The 26,792-nt window shown below is 37.9% G+C and overlaps 1 protein-coding gene across 1 annotated transcript in view; it reads right to left on the bottom strand.

Annotated features, from left to right (window-relative positions):
- Window positions 1-497: 497 nt before the first annotated feature.
- INTS7 (integrator complex subunit 7) overlaps window positions 498-26,792 on the bottom strand; it is a 46,036-nt gene continuing 19,741 nt past the window's right edge. The window contains exons 10-20 of the mRNA XM_083348655.1: window positions 26,544-26,641; window positions 25,296-25,535; window positions 21,475-21,612; window positions 19,358-19,564; window positions 15,734-15,928; window positions 11,795-11,898; window positions 9,759-9,827; window positions 8,114-8,246; window positions 6,864-6,962; window positions 1,438-1,623; window positions 498-807 (exon numbers count right to left, since the gene is read on the bottom strand). Coding sequence (XP_083204781.1) covers window positions 505-807; window positions 1,438-1,623; window positions 6,864-6,962; window positions 8,114-8,246; window positions 9,759-9,827; window positions 11,795-11,898; window positions 15,734-15,928; window positions 19,358-19,564; window positions 21,475-21,612; window positions 25,296-25,535; window positions 26,544-26,641 — 1,772 coding nt within the window. The 3' untranslated portion in view covers window positions 498-504. The remainder of the gene's footprint in view (window positions 808-1,437; window positions 1,624-6,863; window positions 6,963-8,113; window positions 8,247-9,758; window positions 9,828-11,794; window positions 11,899-15,733; window positions 15,929-19,357; window positions 19,565-21,474; window positions 21,613-25,295; window positions 25,536-26,543; window positions 26,642-26,792) is intronic.

Raw genomic sequence — 26,792 nt, 5'->3', positions numbered from 1 at the left:
GCCGAGGTTGCCGACCCCTGAACTAGACTAAAGAGATTGGTTGGATTATGTAATGCAACTAGACTCCATCACTTGTACCGAATCTTGGTTAATGAGCTGGTTTAGCAGAAAGCTATTGTAAGCAGCTTTTAGATGACTTTGGTCCATCCCAGTCTTTTAGTGACTGATAACCCTGTGTTTGAAAGACATCAGATGAAATTTGGGATTGTTTTTTAAGTTAAACTAAGACATCACAAGGGCAAAACTGTAATGAAGTGAAATGAAAATGATAACTGGAACTTCAAGCAGAACCACTTTACATAACCAGTTTGCCACAAATTGCCTTAATCTACTGTCATATTAGTGATCCCACAGCATTACAAACATGCAAATTGTGCTTAAGGAAACAAAGAAGAATCAAGACTGCTGTTGTTATAGAGGAAGAAATGTGAGCCCTAGGGAAAGAAAATTTTTCCAAACAATCTGTAATGTCTTTGACATAGGCCCTTGTCTGATATATGAGAGTTAAAAACGGGAGTAAGCTGTCCTTGGCTGTGGTTGCAGCTGCTGTGGTTGTTGAGACAGCTGCTGCCCCTGCTGTTGCTGAAGCCGAATCTGCTGGGAGTATGGATCTTCAAGAGACTTAATCAATAGTGTGGTTTTTGGCCCTGTCTTCCATACAATGCCATTGAGATCTCGAACTGAGGACTCCACTGTGATGCTATGGGTGCCAACAACAATGAAGTTCAAGAGGAATTGTGTGCTGAAGTAATCATTGTGAGGCTCCACCATCTGTTCCATCTCATTAGTTAAGTTGTCAATGGGTATCTGCGGGAGAAAACAAGCACCGGGCAACCAAATGTTTAAAGAAATGTTGAGTGTTACTTATACAGACTAGGTTTTCTGAAGACACTATTAACCAGAAATGAATCAAGTAAGCAACAAATATTCCATATATTCATTTAGCATGTTTAAACAAAATATATGAAGTTATTTGTCTATTTTTTTTCTAAGTTACCGTATTTCAAATTGCTGAGCTACTCCTAGGTCTTCTTGGCCACCCTTGGGGAATAGTCCTCTTTCACTTGACTAGATTTGTTTCTTGTTGTCAAGACAGCTGCACAATTTTTAAGCTTGTTGGAATACTAGCAACTACTATTGATTGGTGTTCCTGTCAATGGAGCAAGTGAAGACAAGGATTGTCTTTCCAGGGATGTTATGCTCATCATGGGGATATGACCCCAGCACCAGGATCAGCGTCTTATTCAAGTGTCTCATTTTCAAAGGAACCAGAATCATCACAGAAGCTTGCACTCATATTAACAGACAAGAACATACTTGAAGTGTAAAAAATTCTTGCTACCTAGTGCAGTGAAATTCTATTCTAATTGTGCATGGGTTTCAGGAAGCAGAAATGTTGACAATTCATGCTGTAATGTTTTGGTTTTTTTTTTTTACCTTGTACTCTTGTCCAGGTTTGCTCTGCAGGGTTGATGACACATTTAGACAGATCGATTCAATCTTTCGAAAAAGGCCTGGTTTAGAGCCATGCTGGACTACTCCCTCTATTTTTAATGCAAGTTGTTGGTTATTTTGAACCACAATGGGCTCAGCAGGGTTACGTGGAGAGGGTGATAGGGCAAGCTGAAATAGATAATATTTATATTTATTAACTGATGTTTTTCAGAAAAAAAGAAAACATGTAATACTACCACAAATTAATTAGAACAAGATGCAAGTAGAAGAGAAAAAAGTAAATGCAGTACTGCAAAATTGTGAGTAATGCCCTATTTGAAAGAAACAGGAGATTCCAGTTTGTCAAATTTCCCAAATTTTCATTAGTGTCAGATCTCCCTTACACTGCTTCAGCCCTGCTTCACTTTGAGGGTAGCCTGCCATAAACTATGAGGGGGGATAGAAAGATAGAGGAAGGGGAGATGACAGGGACCAGAACTGCCAACCAGAGGCAATGGCTAAACGATCCAAGGACACGGGAATGGGAATGGAATGCGAACGCCCATCAAAGAGGCACCAAACTTTAGAACGGTTACCAAAACAACTAATTTGAACCTCATTGGACACCAACAAGATGACCAGGGGGAAAGGCCTGGGAGAAGGGAAAAATACTGGGTTTATGTGGGAATTCTCATATCTGATTTTGCTTGTGCTGTAACCACTTGGCATTAGTAAAAGTATACCTTTCGCTACAAATGGAGTTTAGGGTCTTTCTTTCCTAAATGCCCAAGCTGGGACAGGTCTGACATTTAGCCAGAATTTCAATAATTTTTTCTACTTCACTGAATATTATCTCAGCCCACACAGATATGGGAAATAATGAGATCTGTAATCTAGCATGGCTGAGGAGTGCTGAGTTGGAGAGATCTGCACTATTTCACATTACAGCTTCCAAAATTATATAATCTATTTCATGATTGCTTTGTTGTATGTCCACTAGGAAACTACTGTTTGTACAGAAAACATTTTAATAAGAGAGAAAAGTATCTAGGACATTCAGCTTGGCTGAGATATGGAAGAGTAAGCTGTCCTTGTCCTTTCTATTAAACTTAACATTCCCCCCACCCCAATTTTGCCATTTTAAAAAATATTTTTGTAGAAAGTGAGAATTTTGGGGAAAAATATATAAAACAAATAGATTCAAATTTTTGTTTCCATAAGTAAAGTATATTATTACATCTTCTCTTAATTTTTTTTACAGCTCAAGGCAGCATACATAATGGTCCGGCCTTCTCTTTTGGCCACAAAAACAACCCTGTAAGATGGGTTAGACTGAGACAGAGTGACCAGCCCAAAGTCACTCAGCCATCTTTCATGCCTGAGGAACAGTTAAAACTCATGGCTTCCTAGTCCAGCACCTTCACACTTTTTGGGACAGAGAACATATAATCTTAAGACAGATAAGCAACACAAACGTGTCAAGTAAATCAATTGCCTTTTTCACACCCTTTCAAGAACTTAGCAAAGCTTTATGACATCAACATGGAAATTACGATTCCTTCCACAGTATATTAGTGTTGAATCATTTAAAAGCCCAGCACTACAAGGATGGTCACCCGATCTCCCTCAAATATGTGTGTGAAATCTGACCACTGCATATTTGAAGCTTTAAATATTAAGTGCATTGTCATGGAATAAAGCAGGGAGGCAGCCAGTCTACTGTGCCTGCTCTGTATAAAAAGTAACTCAAGAATCTCAACTGCAAGAAATTCCTATGCTCTTAAACATGACTCTTATAGCATTCTACAAGGTTATAAGTAAGCTTCCTCAGTTGTCAAAAGCCCTTAGGTTTTGATTTTGATAATCTTAAACAAACACACTCCAAGCAAATTTAAACAGACATGAACTCAGCGGTTATTGACATAATCAACTGATTACCTGAAAGAGACCTCAAGATTTCCCTACTTTCTGCAAAGAGTAACTTTTCTGCTTGCCTCTTTGCTTTGGAATTATTTTCTTGAGAGATTTATCAGGTAAACATTTGAGCAAGATGCAGCACGGTGGGAAAAGCTATCCAGTTTAGGGAATCAATTTGATGAAAATTCTGGATTTTTCTCCACACGACTTGATTACTTTGTTTTGCATAATCTTTTCTGCTTATACATTGATTTATTTTAATTTTGGTTCTTTTTGCAGTACTGAAATATTTATGCCTAACTATCAGGGGAAGCAACATAATGCAAGCACATAAAATGAATAGAAAGTAAAAACCAATAAATAAATAAATAAAGGGATAAAGAAAAAGAAAAGGAAACATGATTAAAATTAGAGCACACAAATACTATTCACTGTATCTCTCTATTATTTTCTATTACTGCAAACCCTCATTATTTTTACTGTTTCATAAATCAAATCAATTCTATCCAATTATTTTCAATCCTCCTTTTCCTCTCAAACCATACAATTTTCCTTCATGTATTTCCATCTTGTTCATTCTCTCTACAGCATATAACCATACTAAATCAAAATCTGCTATTTTCAAATTGGTCACTTGCTTTTATATTCCATTTACATTCATTCATCATCCATTCATCCTTGACCTTACATCTATTTTACCACATATATTTCCAAGTAACTCATTCTAGTGTATTCAACTTTTTTTTGTAGCCTTGAAATAAATAGAACATTTTGCCTCCCAAACTAATTATTATTATTATTATTATTATTATTATTATTATTATTATTATTATTATTATTATTATTATTATTTATTATTATTATTATTATTATTATTATTATTATTATTATATTTATATTTTATTAATTTTATTTATATACCGCCCTTCTCCCGAAGGAATTGACCACCCAACCTTATTTTCCACTTTGACTAGCAATGAGGGACATGCAGAAGTTTTGTGCACCATCTGCTACCAGCCAGGAAGTGAGCAGAGAACATTCTACATTTTGCCATTTACTACTGAGTTTATCTACTGCATAAATTAAAGCAGCATGTAAAATGCATTTCAAATGTTCCCAAACAAAACACTACATAGATTGTTTACACATACTTTTGTTGGTATGAAGGATATTTGTTAGATCTGCTCGTAAGCAAACATTTTGAATTCACAGGCAGTTGCTTTTAAGATCATCACTAAAACATTCCTAAAGTCTCATTCTCTATGCACACCAATCCATATGCCAGTGACCTATTTATTGAAAGGGATGTAGCAGAGCACAAAACATGAGCTATTTCTTCGGGAAGGCAAATAGTCTTGCTCCTGTCTGCTGGTTTTCTTTAACCATCCTCAAGAGACCTGTACACTGACACATTTCAATTTCCACCTATGCAAGCATCAGAGCTACCACAACATTTAGAAAGTGCATCGAAGTGTAGCATTTAAACTGGATGTTAACATTTACTTATTTACTAGCAGTCCTTTCATCGAGGAGAAAAACTGCACTACTTCTCAATAGAAATAACATACAAACCTTCAGTCACGCAGAGCAATATTTCATTGTGTAATCTTGATAAAATACAGCATGGAAAGTAAGCAGAGCGTGACTTCAGGAATTCTTTCCAAACCTTTGACACAGTGGCCATATGTTTGTGTTTTATATCTGCACTGGGAGGCAAGGGCTGCATACTGCATACGCTGAGCTCTGGGTCACATGATCGAAACAGAGGAGATGCTGCTTAGAATGTACTGTGGGAATTTTTCAACATTTTTTTCTTCGTAGCTCCTGGTATGATCTGGCCCCATTTTCAATATCAGTCATTCTTCTGCCAGTTTCTCCCCACACCCATTTGGCCCTCTTCAGTTCAGTTTTCAAAGAGGTATTTCATTGACAGTCATAGAGTTCTAATCCCAGGTACTTTCTATGCAATCTCATGTTGGATTGGGAAAAAATAAAAACATAAATACATCTTTTGAATGCCTACGTCAAACATTTTTATGGAGAAAGAGATGCTCTCTCTGTGACAAAATTACAACGTGACTAAGGTCTCTAGTGAACATGGAAAACAAGCATGTATTGACATCAGACAATAATTGGAAAACGTTTTTGGCTATATTGTGTCCAGGGGCTCTCCATCAATGATTGCCTTTAATGTACGATCCATGTATAGAGAATATAAATATATTTGTCTAGTAGCATGATTATTTTATAAGCAGGATATATGGTTAACAGACTAGAGGCATCTGAAGCCATCTTATACCAAACGGATAATCAATAAAGCAACCGTTAATATGAAGCAGGAAAATAAAGCAGGAAAAGAGACCACAACATTTAAAAGATCAACTCAAACTACTGGAATCTGTCAAGCTTCCAAAAGATTGTATAGCAGGCAGAAATCAAAATTCTCTCAGAAATTCTGCCAGAGGGAGGGAGGGAGGGAGGGAGGGAGGGAGGGAGGGAGGGAGGGAGGGAGGGAGGAAGGAAGGAAGGAAGGAAGGAAGGAAGGAAGGAATTCAACATCCAATATTAATTTTGTCATTCTTAATTATTCAGCAGTCATTACTATGTTGCATCATTTTTTCTGCACATCTACTTTCTACCCCATCTCCTTCAATACTATGGCTTTCTTCCCACCATTATTAGCTTGGGATGACAAAAACCCAGACAAGAGACATAGAGGACCAGAAGCAGAAACATAACCTTATTGATGTCTCACTTTCTTTCTGTCCAGCAATGACAAAGACTGATTAGCCTTCTGAAATTATTTTCTCTTACTTATTCTGTGGGATAAATTGTGAATATTATATTTTGCATAGGTCTTTCTTCAGTCTTTCTCGGCTAGTTATTACCAGAGTTAAAACAAAACAAAAACACAAAAGTAGGGCAACCCCTCTACTTAAAAAAGGAGAGGTGGCCTAGATCTGAGATACTCATTCAAGCTAAAGAAACAAAACTGCAAAGTGCTACATTTCTCTATTTATGTAAGATAGTTTTATCTTGTTTTATTTCACCATATGTAGTTGTTCAAATAAAAAATACAATAAAATGCATTAGCAAGCTAACGGAAGCAGCACAGCAAAACAAAAAAACATCCCCAACATCAATACATATAAAAAAGCACTACTTGCTTCAAAAGAGATATCTTTATTTGCTAGAAAATGTCGATGTCCATTAAGTCACAAGGCAACAGTGAATTGTAACTGAGGCTCTTCATAAAGCTGTCTCATAATGCAGAATAGAACTCACCGTGATTTAAAATTATTTTTTAAATCAAAACTTTATTTCAGATACGAATTATAGTTCAAATATTTCATTAAAAGTCTAATCTAACATCATTAGTAAATCAGAGCTTAGGCAGCAACTGGCTGCCCCTACCTCACTCCAGCCACTTCTCCCAGCCTGCTTATCTAGGAGTTATAAATAAAATTTCTTCCCCCAAACTGCAATTATAACTCAATGCAAATATAGCTTACCTTAATGCTAGTTGATTGTAGCTTCTGAAAAAAATACCTTTGAAATGACAAGGGGACTTTCAACAAGGCAATGACTGCACTGCATAAGCAAGCTGTATGCTAGAACAAAAGAATGGCAAGTCTGATCAGAATTATTTGTCTTACAAAAGGAATATAAAACATCATGAACAAACAAACTCTGGGCATTACTACTTCAATTCCTGGTGCTTAGGAAGCCAAGACACAACATACTATTGATCCAAAAAGCTTCAGAGACTGGAAACTGGAAATGGAAGAAATCTGGAAGAATATCTGCAAGTCCTAAGAACAACTGAACTGGGCACACAAAAGACTATCTGATGTCAACGGTCAGTGCTTATCTTGACTTAATTCTAGTAATCCTCCAATTAGCAAAATTATTTCCTTGCTTGGTTGGAAGATTACAGGAACTGAGGTCTGAAGCATTTTGGCAAAAGTTGTGCTACATTCAACAAAAGTGGCCAGCAAGATATGGATATGAATGGAGACTAACCCTGTTGAGTCAGATCAAAGTCTAATCCAGCATCCTGTTTAGTCAATCTAATGTTTTTAGGAAGTATGCAAACAAGTCTTGAGATAATTGTCCTCTTTCCTGCTATTCAGGTGTTATTGTAATTTCAGTTTTTCTTCAGAAGTCTATGGCCTTTTCCATGAACATAAAAATTCAAATCTATCTTCACTACAGGCGAAAAAAATCTCAAAATCTATGCTGCCTTTTCCAAGGGATCAAATAAAAAAAAATGGTTGAAATACATCTAAAATCTTGATTTTATTCCAAATATGGAAAATAGAGTATACTCAATGCAACACTGATTGTTTGCCACTTTGTTTTTGGAGCAAGTATAAATGGCACTAGTATTCAAAGATGATTGAGCCAATAAAAGAAATACTAGACTGGTAAAAAGTCGTGCTGAAACCCAATCAGTATTACCGAATAGGAACAATTACATAAGGTCTCTGGCAAGCTCTACAGATAAACCTTTTATACAATGTCCGTCGCAGCATGAGAGCTTGAAGTATATTTTTAAAAAATTCAAGTTCTGGAAAATGAAATAAAATAAGGCAGAAAAGAGAAGCTGTCTCATTCCTACTTTTCTATTGAAGAATATTTTGATTAAATATATGTAAATACATGTAGAAAACCATATTTAGCTTTTCAATTTGAGGATTCTGTTCTCTTATCTCAGGCCAAACGCTGGAGTGTTTTCTATATAAGAAATGATATTACTCACCATGTAGGATACTGGTGCATATTTTCGGTTCAGCGCCTCCACTTCTTCCAACACATAGCCAAAGACAGACATCATTCTCCTTTCGTATTCACTTGCAGCATGAGCTACTCCCGCAGACCCATATTCCTGAAAGCTGTAAAAAAAAAAAGAGAGAGAGATTCAGTTTGTAGTTATTTTATCTTTGCTGTAGAGCACTTTCTGTACAGGTAGTCTTTGACTTACAACAGTTCATTTAGTGATTGTTCAAAAGTTACAACAGCACTGAAAGAGTGACTTATGACCATTTTTCACACTTATGAACGTTGCAGCCATCCCCAAGGCCACATTATCAAAATTAAGACGCTTGACAACTGGCAGGTATTTATGACGGTTGCAGGGTCCCCGGGTCACACGATCACTTTTTGTGATCTTCTGACAAGCAAAAAGTCAATGGGGAAGCCAGATTCACTTAACAACTGTCTCACTTAGCAACAGAAATTTTGGGTCCAATTGTAGTTGTAAGTCAAGAACTACCTGTATTTACACATATTTGAAGTACCTAGTTGAAAGAGTTAACAGAATAAGGAATGTCAATTGTATTACTTATGCAAAATTAACCATAGAAACACAATATACCAAGAGTAATATTCTTTGATAGCTTCTTATATTCTCTTCAATACTGGAGCCATTACGTTGCTTAAATCTTCATAACAGTGTTCTATTTCACAATTAACACCTCTGTTTTCCTGAACATTTAAGTATCTCCAAACCATCTGGGGTATATCTACAAGTTTAACCTTTTTAATAATTGAATAAGTAGCAACTGTTCTCCAAAAAGACGAAAAAGGCCTAAGGGCTCAAACTCACTGAACTTTTAGGCTGAACACGATTCATATGGATTGGTGATGAAGCCTAACAGGACTAAATCAACGCTGAATGCAAAATGTCAACTGTCCTCCAGAACCTTTTATAATATTGCGCAGGAAATATGCAAATGCTCACTAGCAGAAAATAATGGGAAAAGCACTTTCTGAAGGAGGGCATTAGAGCAGTGTTTCTCAACTTTGACAAATTTAACATACATGGGGTTCAGTTCCCAGAATTCCCCAGCTGCTAAGGTTGAGAAACACTGCACTAGAGATTTGGATTCAAACTGAAAAATTGCTTGTATATATACATATACATATACATATACATATACATACACACACACACACATATCCACTCTAAAGCACCTGTGCAGCTTTAGATTAAAATACAGCACATTCCCAGAAAAAATATTCATGTAAGACAGCTGTTTTCCTTAAGTGCAATACTTGTACTTGAGGTCCAAGATTGGGCAGAGGGGGAGGTTATGCTGATATCTATTAACCATTTCAGAGAGTGCTGTAAAGCACTATGGAGTGGTATACAAAGTTATTGCTATTGCTACATTGCTTTTATAAAGAATTCAGGAAGTAGCTGATTGTGTGTTCTTTTACAGAAATGTTGTATAGCTTTTATTTTATAGCAGAACTGCTCAGCTGAGCCTTCCCCAATCTGCTCTTTCCAAATATGCTGGATTTTAGTTCCCATAATGTCCAGCCAACATATGGAGGGAACATGAATATTAGTGAAAAGGTTAGCAAATAAAAGAAAGACAAAAGGCAATCTGAATTACTTATACCTTGCAGATTCAGGATCTAAAATCAGAACTTCAATTGCATGTGATATTAATAAGCAACTCTGCTGCTGCCTGAAGTAATGTTAAAGAATATTAACAAAGAAGAGTTGCAACATATATTTTATATTATTTTACACATAAAAGGATTTGAATAATGATGGGAAACTGGCATGATATACATACACGATATATCCTATAGCGTTGAAAAGTCAACCTATTTATTTGAAGGAGCCCAAGTATTCTTAACCTGGAGACTTTTTTCTCTTGTAATAGTGCAACAAAACGTCAGAAGTTGGCAGTTGGTGGTACAAGACATAAAAGGCCTGAATGAACACAGGATATGGCTAACAGCCCAGGGCAGACATATGTGCAAGCAAGAGAGATCTATGCACAGTTGGAAGTTCATTTGTAGCAGCAGTTCCTATTGCCAAAAGAATAAATGGAGCAAACAGGAGTCTTAAATAACAGAATGGAAGAAATGGAATGAAAGAGCCCTGCTTTCCCAAAGCAAAATTAAACACGTAATACTGCCTTTTAAAAAAATGTAATTTTCTATTTCGCATTGGGTAAGAGAAAGCACATTTTGCATATAGAGAATTGCCTTCTCAATTATTTGCATACTTAGCCAGAGGAAAAAGAAACAAATCTCAGAACTAGGAAAGAAATATCTGTGGCTTGCAATGTGGGGTAGAGACAAAATGAAAACAAAAAACAAACCACCTTCAGAACAGTTCCACTTCAGACATTACAATGGAAGATTCTGAGTTGTCCATGTTCTGGCTGAATCAAATTCAAAACAATTTTGAGTATTCTTGGATAAGGTATAATGAGGAATTCCCTCCTGCTCTCTTACTTTTTGTCCTGGGACTACAACAGTACTGGTAGCTATGCTATGTTGTCTATCAACTTATATGCAGAAAAACTACCTAGAAGGTGACTTTCTAAAATAACTTCAACATTTAAAAAAAATCCAGCCAACGAATGACAACTTTTTCAGATCCCTATACAACTAAGCCATGAAATGAAGCAAAGCAACAATAATGGATTCATCTTAACACAACTGCAATTTGCCTGTAACCTGCGCTCCACAGCACAACAACAGCAGCTGTGTTAATGGGCAGTCTCAATGCCCAATTTTTCAGCTGGTGAACCGCCAAGATATAAATGAAGAAGCAAGGTGGTTTTTGTATTTGGCAACTGGAAGAAAGCAATATACATTGTTTGATGTACATGTACAAAGTACATTTTTGCATTCAGCAACTTATCTAAAAAAGAAAGCATGATTCACAGAGAAGATATAGCAAAAGCAGCATGGCATTACTCTGCAAACTATTAAATTTCTCACATCGGTAATGGAATTTGTTTCTGAAGCTTTAATGGCTTTTGTACTCTCCAACCTTTGGAGAATTGAGAACAACACTATGGAATGGAAGGTCTTGTTTTGTTCCCAACTCAGAACACAGCTTTGAAGTACAGAGTATCACTAATAGGAAGACAATATGGGATGGACTATATTAAATGGGACAAAGGTTAAATTTTAAATTAAATTAAAAGGCGTACTTTCAGTGATGAATTCTGGCAAGCTAACCATAATTATGCTTTGTTTTTAACTTTAAAAATGAACTTGCATGTTTAAACTGTAAGTATCTAAGAATTGCCTGCACAAATTTAGCTCTACCTAAGCTGCCATAATAGATTCAAAGGAGCCTCTTTGGGGGGAAAACATCCACGCTCTGGTTTTTAAGAAGCAAGGTAATCAAATTCAAACAAGAATGGCTTGCATACATACTATACAATAAAAGGCAAGGCAAATCCAAGCACTTACAGTAGGGTTTTAAGGGGTTAAATGTTCATAAACATTGCAAATTGATGGGGGAGTACAGTGAAGGGGGACGTTAAGACACCAAATACCTATCTACATTTTTCAATCAGTTGTCTTTGTTCTTTTCTTTTAAGCATTCACAAATAACAATACAATAGAGGCTTTAGTATTAAGTTCCAAGATTTAAACTTTTTTCATATTATAAGAAGCAGGATACAATTCCACATTTCTCAGTGTTTCAGAGTCTGCATCAAAAGAAGACTGATAGAGATCGCCATATCTTGCTGCAAGGTTTCTGAATTCTTCCATGGAGAGTTTCATCTGCATAACACAGAGTGGAGGCAAAACAGAAAAAGAGAAACAAAAACAAGACACTGGTCATGACTGAACATTATACATAAAGAATTCAACTAAGAGGTTTATATTATATTGGCCTGTCCTTTTTCCTATGCTTCCCTATAACAGCATCCTACACCAAGTACCGGTACACCTATTCTTAGATCAAAGGGCAGTCTCTGCTGCAGAGACTCCTAAATGCTATCCTAAAACAATTTCTGTACTTGGCTCTAGTGACTCTCTTATAGTTCCCTATAAAATGAAGCAAGATGAGATTATTGGTAGCAGGATCAGACTCAAATCTCAATTCATGCTTCTTCCTGTGGCTGAAAGTGCCTTACTTTGCTGAAAGAAGCATTTGTTTTGTCCCCTTGTTCTGCCGTTAGGTTGCATGTAAGATTTTCTCTTTGCTATAACCCCTCATGTTGCTTTACTATTTCACATGTCTCCTCCCCTCATTCCAGATGAATAAATAGAAGGAACGGGACTTTTCATATTATGGGAGAGTCTGCTCTGGAAGACCTGCTAAGCTACATATACTATGCCCTTTAGAATAAGTTAGATGGCAACCAATGCACTCTACTGATTCCTGGTATCCAAGAAATGATGATTTTTCTGATGATGTGCTTGTTTCAATGTCCTAATGTTTCAGTGATATGTTAATATGTATATGTAAATTATTAGGGATATTGCAAGAATCTAATGTTTGAGTATAAAATAGTTATTGATTTTAAAATATCACTTTTCAGTACATTCCAAAAGAGTTTAAATTTTTTCTTTATATAACACCTACTTCTGATTCCATGCAACTTGAAAAATTAAACAAAAATAGACTGTCAACATTTGAAGCCCAGTCTTGGTGTTGCGACCGACATTGCTTCTCAACTTGCCAACGAGCTCTGGGAAAGGGGAGAGTTTTGGAATGCAGACTTCAAAGATTAAGGAAGCAGACCGTGGGAATCAAGGACAATGGCCAGGTGTCTGGCTAGATCCAGAGATGCTCTCTCATAACAATATTTCCCAACTTGATCGGGCAACATGACCTGACCCAGAGGGAGGAGAAAGAAGATAATGCTTTTATTATAGGGTTTTGGGAAGGGCTGGTTTTACTTTCATATGTGCCGATCTTGTGTACTCAGTAAAGATCTCATTAAGAAATTGAAAAGTCTAGGACGTGTTTGCTTGGCTGGGTTTGTCAGTCAGAACTTTGACATAGATCACACAATTGACAAACAAACTTAGATCACAAAACTACAGTGTTTTGGAGTGTTTTAAGAAATTAACTGCCAAAGGCATCCTGAGATGGTTAGCATTAACTTGCCTCCTACAGAAAAATGCACAAAGGTGGGGGGGATATTTTGTGTGAGTGCTCCAAACATTTGACCAGTACCTGACAAGGTCATGCTTTTTGTGGAGGCCATTCCAATTTCATTTAAGTGGGGATACCCAGCAGGATTTCATTAAGCAGATTAAGTGGTGGTGGAAGTAGACTCTAGTCCGACAAAATAAGGCCTACAGATATGAAGCCCTTTTCGTACACTTCCAAGAAATGTGCCACAGAATACAAGATCAGTTTTCTGCTCTCAAAAGCATTGGATCTAGAATATTGACCATAAGTTACAAGAAGGCATATCTCAGCTGATATTAAGAAAAAACCTACAAACAACAGGAATTTTATTACAGAACTACTGTAACTCTTAGGGGGCCTCTGCCTTAGATTCCCTCCTTTTAGGATTGATTTCTATGACTGAAGAGAAGGTGATAAAGACTCAGACTCAGTGAGTGGTGAAGCAGTTACAGATTTGGAGAATACCACTGTGTGAAAGAACTTTATGGTGCTAGAGATGGATTGGAAAAGTGGTAGGCTTTTATCCTTATTTTTCATTCTGCCTTGGGCAGAATGAGGCAAAGCAGGCCTCACAGAATATCTCGAATCCTCAATGTGTCATTTCCACAGTACCAATAATGACAAGCACAGAGATGTAAACATTCTCTCTGGGCAGTGGAACATTTACTTACTATTAGAGAGAGGCATATATCCATCTTGTAAGTGTAACTCTTGACTGATCTCTTGAAAAGACATGAACGCCACTAAACAATTTCTGGGACATGATAGGAAGCTTAGAGAAAGATAAGGAAGTTACCACAGCTTTGATTCTGCTCTCATTAAGGCTTGGTCCAACCCGGTATGGCTCACAAATTAAGAAGACAATTGTGACAAACCACTTTAGTAAACAAGTAGCAATGCTTAGGTAACTAGTATAGTATTTTCAGCAAGGAAAAACACTATTAGCACACACTAGAGAAAGAAAATTTGTTCCTACAATGCTACCACTTGTGAAATGGGCTTCTTGGAGCCATAAGGCCAAAGATTAGGCAATTGCAGTGGGAACACAAGCTTTCCTTACAGGTTTCTTCAACGAACGTGAAGAAGAATTAAGAAAAATAAAAGGAAAAATAAAATGAAAACAATTTATTTTAATGAACGTGCTAACATTTGTGGTCTAAAACAAAATTAAGGAACTGTGGTTAGTGATGTGATACTTGTGGGGTTGTAGCTCCCATTAAACACAGGTAGTCCTCGTTTAGTAACTACAAATGGGAATGGCAACTCAGTTGTTAAGTGGTTGCTATGTGAAACTGTCTATGCTTACTTGAGCTTTCCTTTGTTCTACATCACGGGTGTCAAACTTGCCACGACATGTGACGTGTCGTGACATATCCTGACTCTTTTTGCATTGCTGGCAATGGGGTGAGCGTGGCTTCAGTATGATGAAACTGGCTTGTGGGCCGGCAGTTTGACACCCCCATTCTACATACTTGTAAAGGTTATAAATGTGAGGATTGATCACAGTTACTTTTTCATCACAGTTATAACTACAAACAGTCACTAAATGAGGACTATCTGCAATTCTCTAGACCTGTGGTGGTGAATCTATGGCACGCGTGCCACAGGTGGCACGCAGAGCCCTCAATGTGGGCATGCACCATCGCCCCAGGCCTAGGCCTTCAGCTGGGTTTTATAAAACCTTTTTACTTTAGGCCGAAACCATGTGGGGGAAAAAAAAGTTCAATCAATTTCAACTTCTCGCGGGGAAAAAAAAAGATTTCACAAAGTTGGAATTGATTGATTGAACTTTTTACTCCCACCCAGACTGTTACCACTGCAGCCATGCCCACCCAGTGGGCCATGCCCACCCAATTGGCCACACCTACCCAATGGGCCACGCCCACCTGGCACCCGAAGATACATAAGTGGGTTTTGGGTTGCAGTTTGGGCACTCCGCCTCTAAAAGGTTCACCATCACTGCTCTAGACTCTAGTCTAGAAGGTTTAAAGGGGGATTTTCATAGATGTATAACTTGTGAGTAATCACAGAGCTCATGATAAAAATATTTTTGTTGTTAGCTGCGAAGTCGTGTCCGACCCATTGCGACCCCACAGACAATGTTCCTCCAGGCCTTCCTGTCCTCTACCATCTTCCAGAGTCCATTTAAGCTTACGCCTACTGCTTCAGTGACTCCATCCAGCCACCTCATTCTCTGTCGACCCCTTCTTCTATTGCCCTCAATCTTTCCCAGCATTAGGCTCTTCTCCAGTGAGTCCTTCCTTCTCATTAGGTGGCTAAAGTATTTGAGTTTCAACTTCAGGATCTGGCCTTCTAAAGAGCAGTCAGGGTTGATCTCCTCTAGGACTGACCGGTTTGATCGCCTTACAGTCCAAGAGACACGCAGGAGTCTTCTCCAGCACCATAGTTCAAAGGCCTCAAATAATAAAGTATATTCACACAATAACAGCACAGGTAGATCAGGTCACTTGCCTGGTTGGAAATACGACCACATCTCTGGAGATCACTGCCTGAAGTCATGGCAATTGTTGTGGCAATAGCAGGTGGGGGACTAGTCTTCAGGCTATTACAGGTGCAAATGAGCTGAGAGAAAGCTTGGAGAAAGTCAATCCGTAGTTTAACAAACCCACACTGAAAACTCAAAGGGTTAAGTGGTGTGCTGGCAGCCTGGGAGGAAAAAAAATAACAATCAGGTAAAAGTATAACTTGGAGACTCATAATCTGAGTCCAAAGTAACAAGTTCATAAATAATAATTTAGTGAATAGTTGGAAATGATTTTCCAAAGGGAAAAGAAGGGCTTGTCTAGATAGTGAGGGATTATTAAAAGCAGCAAACCACTTATACAAATGACTGTGCAGATGGTAGCTTCTGATTATGTTTTGAGATTGTTGCAATTTGCGATGGAGGATGGACTAAGTTTAACATATAGATTACCAAACCAATATCATTTGAAGAATGCTCTCATTATGGTGACCTAGTACAGTATGTGCAAGCATTTTACCTACTTCATTGAGCCAATTAAATCACCTTCAGAAGAGAAGAGGAGTGGGGGGGAACAGTGGACATGTTTTCCAATAAGAAATCAACAATTAGTGACTGTAATATTTCAAAGACAAGATGTATAATGGATTACTGTCCTATTGTTATGAAATATGTTATGATACTATGGTTTTGTAATATTCTTAAACTTCAATTACTTAAACTGATTCTTGAATTATCCTTTGAATTCAAGGTAAAGGAGGCAGGATAAAGGAAAAGAAACACACACACACACACACACAGAGAAAGAGAGAGAGAGATGAACATTTTACCACAACTTTGTTGATGTCAACTACAAGGATTTCTTTATTTGCTCAGTTTTTAAATATTCTCTTAAAGGGCAATGCTAAAGACACTCAAAATAACCAAACAAATGTTTGTCCAATGAGATGAATAAATTATATCAGCAATCCCCAACTTTTCTGGCTCCATGGACCAGTGGGGGTGGCAGGGGGATGGTTTCACACACACAACTTAGATCCCCCACATGCTCAGATGAAGCTTCACTTCCCCACTTGTGCAGCCCAGTTGGGGACCCCTGAATTATATGATCACATTTTTATAGTTTCATCAAATAAAATGCTTTTACAAGGTTAATAAAGGCTCAACCTGACACTTGTAAAAGCCTCAATTTTCATATATTCTATTAAAATTAGTACATTTTCATAGCATTAAGCAATTAAATACATTTTCTGCTCTATTTAAACTGTTTCATTTCTGCTTAGCTGAGTTTGACAAATTGCCTTGTTCTGGAGTCAAAAAGTACAACTGTACAACACAAGAATGAAGGAATTTGGCTAACCATTAAGTACCCTTTACCCATTCTTTTCTTTCTATCACACCAAGTGACTTGCTTTGAAAACATAATTTCTATATCCAGAGAATCTGCAGAATATAGACAACCTATGCATAAAAGAAAATTCTACAAATAGTCCTTTACTTACAAACATTCATTTAATTTTAATCCATTTAATGAAAAAAGTAACTTATGACTCATCCTTTAAGTTTTGACAGTCATACCACCCCTCTGGTCACACAATTGCAATTTGGGTGCTTGGCAACTGGCTTGTATTTATAGATGGCTGCAGTGTCCTGTAGTCACATGATGGCAATATATGACCTTCTCAGCTGGCCTTCAACCAGCAAAGTCAATGAGAAAAACCAGATTCACTTAATGGCCATATGATTTATTTAAATACTACATGACTGACTTAAAGAAAGTGATGATTTGCTTAATTACTGCTATAAAAATGATTATAAAATTGACCCTGGTCATGTGATGACACTTATCAACTATATTGCTAAAACTCTTCTCCCAATTGTGGTTGTAAGTTGAGGACTACCTGTAATGCTTATATCTATAACGTTGATTTGAATGTTTAATCATTGCATCTGTACCTCATTTTTCTTTCAGGAAACTTAGAGCCCAGTAAAATAGGAGTATCAGCATACACCTGGGAAGCAAGTAAATAGGCCCAGCCTCAGAGGTAAGTGAGAATTTGACCAAAGGATTCTCTAATTCAAAATCAATGTTCTAATTTACACCAAATTGACAGATGAGTCACTTTTTGAATGAAGCTTTTAAACCTCAACTTTATTTCTTTTCCTCCTTTCAGCTTTACTAACGCAACTCAAGATTATGTGGAAAATACAGCATTTCTGAAATGAACAGTGGGTTATTCAGTTGCAAATCCTCTGTCTCATTTTAATATATGCAGCAGGCAAGTTAACCTCTCTTTTCAAATGCTTCAGGAACGTGGAACAGGGTTGTACTCTGGCAAAAGCCATATTTTTATTAATTAAAAAAAAGAAGCACACGGGAAGAAGGGTCTCCCTTCGCAGAAAGGAACTTTGGCATTTTGGCTGATTATACCAAGATTCAAAGATTGCTCAAATTGCAGTCAAAAATGTTAAAGTGTTCTGACTCTGCCTCCTCCATATTCACTCTTGGAGAAAAGTTAATGCATGTATCAAAGCAATACATGGTGTGCTCACACCTACACTCTTGCACAGCAGTATTTTGTGGCTGAAATTACTGTGGGAGTAAACTAGCTACACAGCAAATGAAGTCATTGAGAGACCAAACACCCCTCCCTTTCACATTGCCCTCACTGCTAATTCAATGAGGACACGCCCTTGAGTTTGCTTCTACAACAAGAATGAATTTTATTGCTGTAGGTGCAAGGGATTTTTTCCTTGTTCTTTTTTAAACAGTAGATATATCTGGCCTTCAAATAACCCAGGCGTAGATTACAATCTACAAAGAGGCTATCAGACTTCCTAATTTGGCCAGGTTTTGGACTATGGATAAAAAGGAGGACTACAGGAGAAAAGAAAAGGATATATCAGACAAGGTTTTCACATGCACCACTGGAATGCCCCACTAACTATATTTGGTTCTTCTTCAGAAAGAGAAGAAGCTTATGGGAGCACCTATCCAGGTCAGGGCATACCAGAGGTCTAGGAAATGATGGAATCTCCATCTCCTAAATAAGAACACACTGAATCTCTGCTGAAATCTCAGTTCCAGCCAAAGCTTGTTCTGAACCATGAGATATAAACCTTATATTGGTGTTCCAAGGACACAGAAGGCTATAGCTGAAAACAGGAAAAAAAGAAAAGAAAAGATTGTTACAGGCAGTCCTCAATTTACGAACACAATTGAGCCCACACTTGTTCGCTGAGTTTTGCCCCATTTTACAACCTTTCTTGTCTCAGTTGTTTAGCGAATTACTGCAGGTGATAAGTTAGTAACCCGGCTGTTACAGCAAATCTGGCTTCCCCACTGACTTTCCTTGTCAGAAGGTTGCAAAAGCTGATCACACGACCTTGGGACACTGCAACGGTCATAAATATGAACCAGCTGCCAAGCATCTGAATACTTGATCACATGTTCCTGGGGATGCTGCAAAGGTTGTAACTGTGAAAAACGGTCATAAGCCACTTTCTTCAGTGCCATTGTAACTCTGAACAGTCACTAAACAAATTATTGTAAATCAAGGACTATTTGTACTTTGACTAGCAGCTCTGCAAGTGGAGGAAAAAAAAATACTGACCGTTAAAGATGCTATTCCTTTGTGATAAGATTTTAGTGACTCAGCAATGCAAGAAAGGGCAGAGCTGTAATCTTCCTCTTGCAGCCCGGTTAAGCACTGCTCTGCATGGGAGAACTCCTTCAGACTGTTCAGCCAGAAGTAGAAGTGTTCCGAAGCTACCTGAGTCAGCAGGCTTTGATAAAGCTCTTTGGCCATGCCATGATTACCCTACAAAGGGTAAAGGCAAAGAGGAAGACAGCAGAAAATTCTCTATACTTAAACGTAGGAGATAGTAATAAACATGTATCTGAAGCAGCCTTGCAATATATAACTCAAGTATAATCAAACTTGCTGGCAATCTTCCCTTCTGTGCTGTAATAGTGCCTGTGCTCCAGTATATAGACATTCCCATCAAGAGCTGCCCAAATAGCATATACATGATACCACACTGTGCTCTTAGTAACATAAAATCAGTTGCATAAAAATAATTTGATTCGCCAAGAAAATTAATTTTCACCAACTGGCATTGATTACCAGAATTTAGTCTGGCACATTTAAGCCAGGAAGAGGTTCGGGTTGCTTCAAAAGAAAAAGATGAGGCAATACATAATGTTGAAAGAGGCTTACATTCTTCCTTGAAGACTCTCTTCACGTCGGATCTGCTCCTGAACCCAGTACTGAAACTGAATGCTAAGGTTTCAGTAGAGCTCAAGAGGAAATCTCCCTAGGGAAGATTTAGAGCAGGGGTGTCAAACTCAATTTCACTGAGGGCCGCATCAGCATTGCAGTTGCCCTCAAGGGGCCAGGTGGGTATGGCCAGGGTGGGCGTGGCCTACTGGGTGGGCGTGGCTAGAGTACATATGGCCTACTGGGTGGGCATGGCCAGCTCTACATTGTTCACATCAAGGGTGCCTATGGGGGCCTGGGCAGGAGTAGGACAGATCTGAGGGTCTCTGGCAGAAGGAGGGTCTCTAGGCCAGGGCCAAGGCAGTGGGGGCCGTTCCCTCACTGTTTCCAGGGTGGCTTCGTGGGCCACATAAAACCACTTCGCGGGCCGGCTCCGGCTCCCGGGCCTTGTGTTTGACATGTCTGATTTAGAGTGCCAAACGCGTCTTTCCCAGGACACGTCCTATAAATTTATAATGCATATGCAATGCACATACACACATATAAAATTATAAATTTATATCATTTATAAAACTAATAAAGGTGGATAAAAAAATCTAATAATCTGCTCACATCATTGTCTTACATTAATTCCAGGGAGAATATGATTTTCCTGACAAATCAGTTTGTTTCCAGCCATAGTTATGATTTGTAAAAACATTAGAAAAGATGGGATGTGGTTGTCTAAAAAAAAAACCCATTCTCCTACAGAGACTTGCTTTAGGCTTGCCATCATTAGAGGCTGATGGAAATGTGAGATAGAATTGCTCTTCATACTGTAGCTGCTCCCAGGCTCTGAAATTTGCTTCCAAGTCTCTTTCAGACCAGTCCTCCCTTTGCTGCACTTTACCAGCAGACAAATGCAATTTCTATTTAGGTAGGTCTCTTAACACTTAGGTGGGTTTTAACTAATGAAGTTGAAAACATGCACAGAAATATTTGAAAGTTTGTTTATTGTGCTTTTAATTACATTCTTGTATCTATTTGCTAGCCCACTGGGTACCATCTATTGGAGGAAAGGACGATTTACTTTATATAAATTATGTAAACTACATAAATTATTTCACATCTTCAACTCTGTTTTAAATCCTTTTTCAAATAAAGAACATAGAGCCGTGGTGGTGCAGCGGTTAGAATACAGTATTGCAGGCTAATTCTGCTGACTGCCAGCTCAAGGTTGACTCAGCCTTCTATCCTTCCGAGGTGGATAAAATCAGGGTCCAGATTGTTGGAGGCAATATGCTGACTCTGTAAACAGCTTAGAAAGGGCTATAAAGCACTGTGAAACAGTATATAAGTCTACGTGTTACTAAAGTTCATCAAAAATACATCTATTTTACATGAGAAGTGGGACATCTGCCTCTGCTATATGATTACCTCTGAAAGCAAAATTTATATAAAGCATATAAAAGAAAAAACACAAAATGTTTTGTGTATTAAAAAAATCTGATGTGTAACTATGCACCACATACCATTCTTGAAGCTTGCCTGGCTATCCTATAAGCTGTCCATCCATTTGAATCATTTTCAAGCTGTTGTTTGATAACAGCTTTCACTTCAGAAGATAATGTCTTCTGACTGGCAACGAATATCACAGTAGCAAGAGAAACCTAATGAGGAAAAAAAAGCAAAAGCAAAAGGCTGAGTAAAAACTAATTCACACAAAGTCTTTACAGGAGGCTGAATTGGATGAGCATCATCAATTTGACTACAGGTATCCTTGACTTACAACAACTGGAACCGGAACTTCAATTGTTAATTGAAGTAGTGGTTAAGTGAGTTGCACCCAATTTTACCACCTTTTTTTGCTGTGGCTAAGGGAATCACAGTGATCATTAAATGAATCACATGGTTGTTAAGAGAATTTGGCTTTCCCCATTGATTTTGTTTGTTGGAAGCCAGCTGGGAAGATCACAAATGGTGGTCACATGACCCCAGGATGCCAGTCATAAACAGGAGGCACAGACTTCTTTCAGTACTGTCATAATTTTGAATGATCGCTAAACAAATGACTGTAAATCAAAGACTACCTGCATCAAACTCTCCTTCCGTACGGATTAGTACTTCTGTAAAATATGCAAACCACAATTTTGCTAGTGTAAAGGAAAGAGAGCCCAAAGCATTTGTTCACTGCACAAGAGAGGACAAAGCAGAGAAAGGGAAAACAGCTTTAATGATAGGGATATTTACAATATTAACTTGCTGCCCAACATGCTGACAATCAGGCTAAACTATGATGTCTGAATGCACTATGTTGGGCTATTCATAAACTAAGCCAAAATTAATAAACCATGCTACAATAGTGCAATATACGAACAGAATCTTTCTCTATGCATCATTTAAAGAGGGTCACCCTCTTTTTTTTTTTATTCTGAACTATAACCGTTTCTTGTAGAGAAACTGTTTCATGCCCTTGATCATTTGGGTTGTTCTTATCTACACTGATTTTCTAGTCTAATGTATATTTTTTGAAGTACTGGGAATGTCTACTCTAACGAAGTGAAGGACTAAGAATGACATGATGGCGGTCTTCCAATATTTGAAGGACTGTCATGAAGAGGTGGCAGTCAACCTATTCTCCAAAGCACCAGAGGGGCTAATGGATGGAAATAATGGATGGAAACTTAACAAAGAGAGATCCAGTCTCGAATCAAGGAGAGATATCCTGCCAGTAAAAACAATCACCGGAATGGCTTGCCTCCAGAAGTTTGAGGTTTTTCCTTACACTGGAGGATTTTACAAAGAGATTGGAGAGCCATTTGCCTGGAATGGTACAGGGTCTGTCATTCTACATTCTGGAAATACAATGCCCTATATAATTTTCAAAGTGTGGTCAAATCCAAGTCTGAATAAAATTGTCATACTGAGAAACACATTAGCATCTTCCATAATGATTCTAATCATTCCTTATAATGATATAGGACTATTTCCCCATAATGACAGAATAAAACTTCCTTGCTTTGCAGCTGTCAAATATTAGGGCAACTTTTTAACTAAAAAAATCTCTTGTGTTCTCAGGATAGGACTGACTATTCGAAACGGTCACCCCTCTGCTTTGTATATACAGGTAGTCCTTGACGTCCAACCATAGTTGGGACCAGAATTTGTGGTCACCATGATCATATATTGAGTTGGACTCAGTTTTATGAGGAGTTTTATGGTGGTTGTTAGCAACGGCGGTTTGCTTAACAAAATGCTTCCCCAATGGAGGTTTTTTGACGGAAATTCATTAAAAAGTTGCCCATCACAACCACAGGATGCATAGTTGGTTGTAAATGCAAGCCGGCTGCCAAGCACTCAACTTACAATCACGTGACCACAACGGTTGTGTGATGGTCAGAAGTGCAATCACAGATTTTAAGTCACTTTTTCCAAGGCCATTGCAACTTTGAACTACTATTAAACAAATGTTCATAAGCCAAGGGCTACTTGTAATATAACACATTTAGCAGTTGTTATTCATTCATCCAGTAATGCTCTTTGCAACCTATGTTCATTTTCCACACACTGCACATTAAATTTATGATTGTTCATTTATAAGCACTAAGGTAAAAGTTTCCAAAAAATACAGGACTCAAGGAAGAAAATCAGTTATAAAGGAATTTGTTAACAAATATACGTATATTTTTAAGCCAGGTTCCAGAGCATGTTAAGAAGAGATGGAAGAGTCAGCAACAGTGTGAAGTTCTCACATTTTCCACGGCATTTGCTAAGGTCAGCCAGGCCAACCATGTAAAATAAGTGCCATCTACTGGGCAGAACAAGATTTGGGAACAGTCATACTGCGGCTTTTTTTTAAAACAAAAAGTTATATTGAAATGGGCTTTTATATTTCCAATGTTGGCTCAATGAGAAAGTTCACTTAATTCTTATTTTCTACATGGGTACTGCTTTACTACCTTCATTTTAAAATGCATTGCCTATTATTTTATTTTAACCATCTTTCTGATTACACTGTTTCTTTTCTCATTTGCAAATACATCCTCGAGATTATTTTTCTTCTCTTACACTTTCTCAGGCTGATATTTTTTTTACACTGTTTATCTCTCCTTGGGCTTCATTTTGCTCTCTACTGCAGGTACAGGCAATCTTCCAAAGACTGAGGCTACTCGATATCTGGGGAGGATAGAACACTGCAAAATGGATTGGGCTATTTCACATATTCATTTATTCATTTGAATTTATTAGCTGCTCGACTCCAATGGACATATGTTGGCAGGGCTGGGGTGTGTGGACATCTCAGTTGTTTCCCAATGGTGATTTATTTCTAGGGATTGCATTATAGTTTTCAGCTGTTTCCCACCTCTAAAATGAAGGGAAATATGCTTTCAGTTTTCACTAATTACTGTCAAAGGAACCATATCAAAAAAAAGACTCAGGAGCTATAGGCAGCCTTTGCCTGATAATGTTCCTTCTCCCCATTCATTGCTCCTTCCCCCATTATTCTCTTTTTTTTATGCTGTATTTCTTTTTAAATTATGGGTCTCTTCAAGCAGGGCCTTTTGACTTAGATTGATTTGGTTTGCTTTCCTCACAAAATCTCCAGTCTGTAGTCGCTATGCAAATAATATTGTTTTTTAGGCAACTTACTGTATTTACTTTATGGAATTTCAAAACATCCAGTGATATCTTTCATTAAGTACTCTGTAATGTTTTGTTTACTGACCAAGTGGAATAATTTTTGGAAAGTTCAGCACAAAACTAGCTAGCTGGCCAGTGCAATTCTTTGCTGAGTTGGTCCCTCAACTCAGTTGGTAAGGATTGATAACTCTCCAGATAGTCCTGAGGTAAAACTCCTTGTATCCTTCACTTTCCCTGAACAGATCTTCCGGAAGTTGTATTTGAAAAGCACTAGACTCCTCAAGCCTATCAGAGGTTTGGAAATAATTTGTCCTTTTGAAGTAAATGGCTAATCTTAGTGGCATCTCCAGGGGGTTTTATCAACAAACATTTCAATTTTCGCCTGGGAGAGCTGGAGAATTAAAAACAATTTAGTCATAGAAAAGAGGTGGCCAAAGACATCAATTTTATAAAGGTGTCATGCTTTTCACTCTATTTATAAATACAACAATTTAAGTCAGGGATGTCCAATCTTGGCAACTTTTAAGACACGTGGACTTCAACTCTGGCTGGGGAATTCTGGGAGTTGAATTTTCCACCCCTGATTTAAGTGTTGCATACACTGTCAGATAGCAACTAGTTCTGCTGCATGTTCAGTAAATGTTTATTCAGCCTGAATCCAAACAGATTCCTCTGTTACCTAGAAGAAATATTCTGAATCAGAGTATCTTACCAAAAGCTCTTGCTGCTTGTTGGAAGCAGAACATCCGATCACTTTGTAGAGATTCATCAGGTCTCCCAGCATTCCATCTCCTAAGACGGGTAACTGCATCGCAATGGCTGCTAAACAATGGCATATGAGAATTCTAGCAGCCTCCTGAGCGCGAGGCAGCTGTGTCAACAAGGACTCCACGATGGATTGGCTCAGATGGGGGCGACTCTTCGCCAGCTTCACCATACAAGTGAGTATGATCTGCATGGAAACAAAATGGCCCTTTTTCAGCTTTCATGATACCCTAGTGTTTTTTTTCTTACAAGACACCATCTACTGCGAGTATTCCTCAACTTATGACTACAATTGAGCCCCCAGTTTATGCTGCTAAGCGAAACTTTTGTTAAGTGAGTTTTGCCCCATTTTAGTTTTCTTTTCACAGTTGTTAAGTGAATCACTGAAGCTGGCAAGTTGGTAACATAGTTGTTAAGTGAATCTAGCTCCCCTCCCCCCCCGGTTGACTTTGCTTGTCAGAAGTTCGCAAAATGTGATCCTGGGACCCTGGGACCCTGCAACGGTTATAAATATGAATCAGTTGCCAAGCATCCGAATTTTGTTCATGTGACCATGAGGATGCTGCAATGGTCGTTAAGTGTGAAAAATGATCATAAGTCACTTTTTTTCAGTGCCGTTGTAACTTCGAACGGCAATTTCAAAATGACAGATTCTGCAGTTCAATATAAACAGAATCATGATGTCAAACTACATGATTCCAAAATTTGGAAGAAGAGCCAGAACACTTCTTTGGCATCAAAATAAAATCAATATTGGCACCAGCCAGAGCAACATCATTAACAAGGTTCTCTCTTGTGCTCTGCAAAACATGCTATTCCCATTAACAATACCTGAAAAAGAATTTCCTTTAAAGACCCTGATGACGGGTCAGTCTGTATAATAGAAAGAGCACATTCTAATATAAACGGCTCAAAAAGCATTAACTGATTTTTTTTTAATCTGGAAGCATACTGGGAATAAATGCAATGACTAAATTTTGTTCCAAACAATAGTGTCATTCCTTGTCCACCACTTTTGTGTAATCCAGGACAGCCCCAAATACCAACTATTGTAGTAACAAATCACAAAGACATCTAAAAAAAAACAAATAACAATTAAAGTAATAGATGATAATAATAATTAAACAAATATACAGGAAAATCTTTTACATCAATTAGTATGAGAGACAAGATGAAAAAAAACCCTACAATTTACCTTTAAAGTTGCTTCGGGAGATGAAGCTGGCTCTTGGCTACAAAGAACAAGAAGAGATTCAAGGCCAAAGACTGCATCTTGCTCCAATGGCAAAAGTTCTAGGGGAGAGATAAATTATCTTCAATCAATCAGAATAGAGCTGGAAGGAACCTTAGAAGTCTTCTAGTCCAACCCCCTGGTCAAGCAGGAGACCCTATAACACGGGTAGGCAACCTCGGCTCTTTTATGACTCATGGACTTCAACTTCCA

Source organism: Vipera ursinii (genome assembly GCF_947247035.1).
Source record: "Vipera ursinii genome assembly, chromosome: 1".
NCBI lineage: Eukaryota > Metazoa > Chordata > Lepidosauria > Squamata > Viperidae > Vipera > Vipera ursinii.
This window is presented reverse-complemented; position numbering and strand designations above follow the sequence as displayed.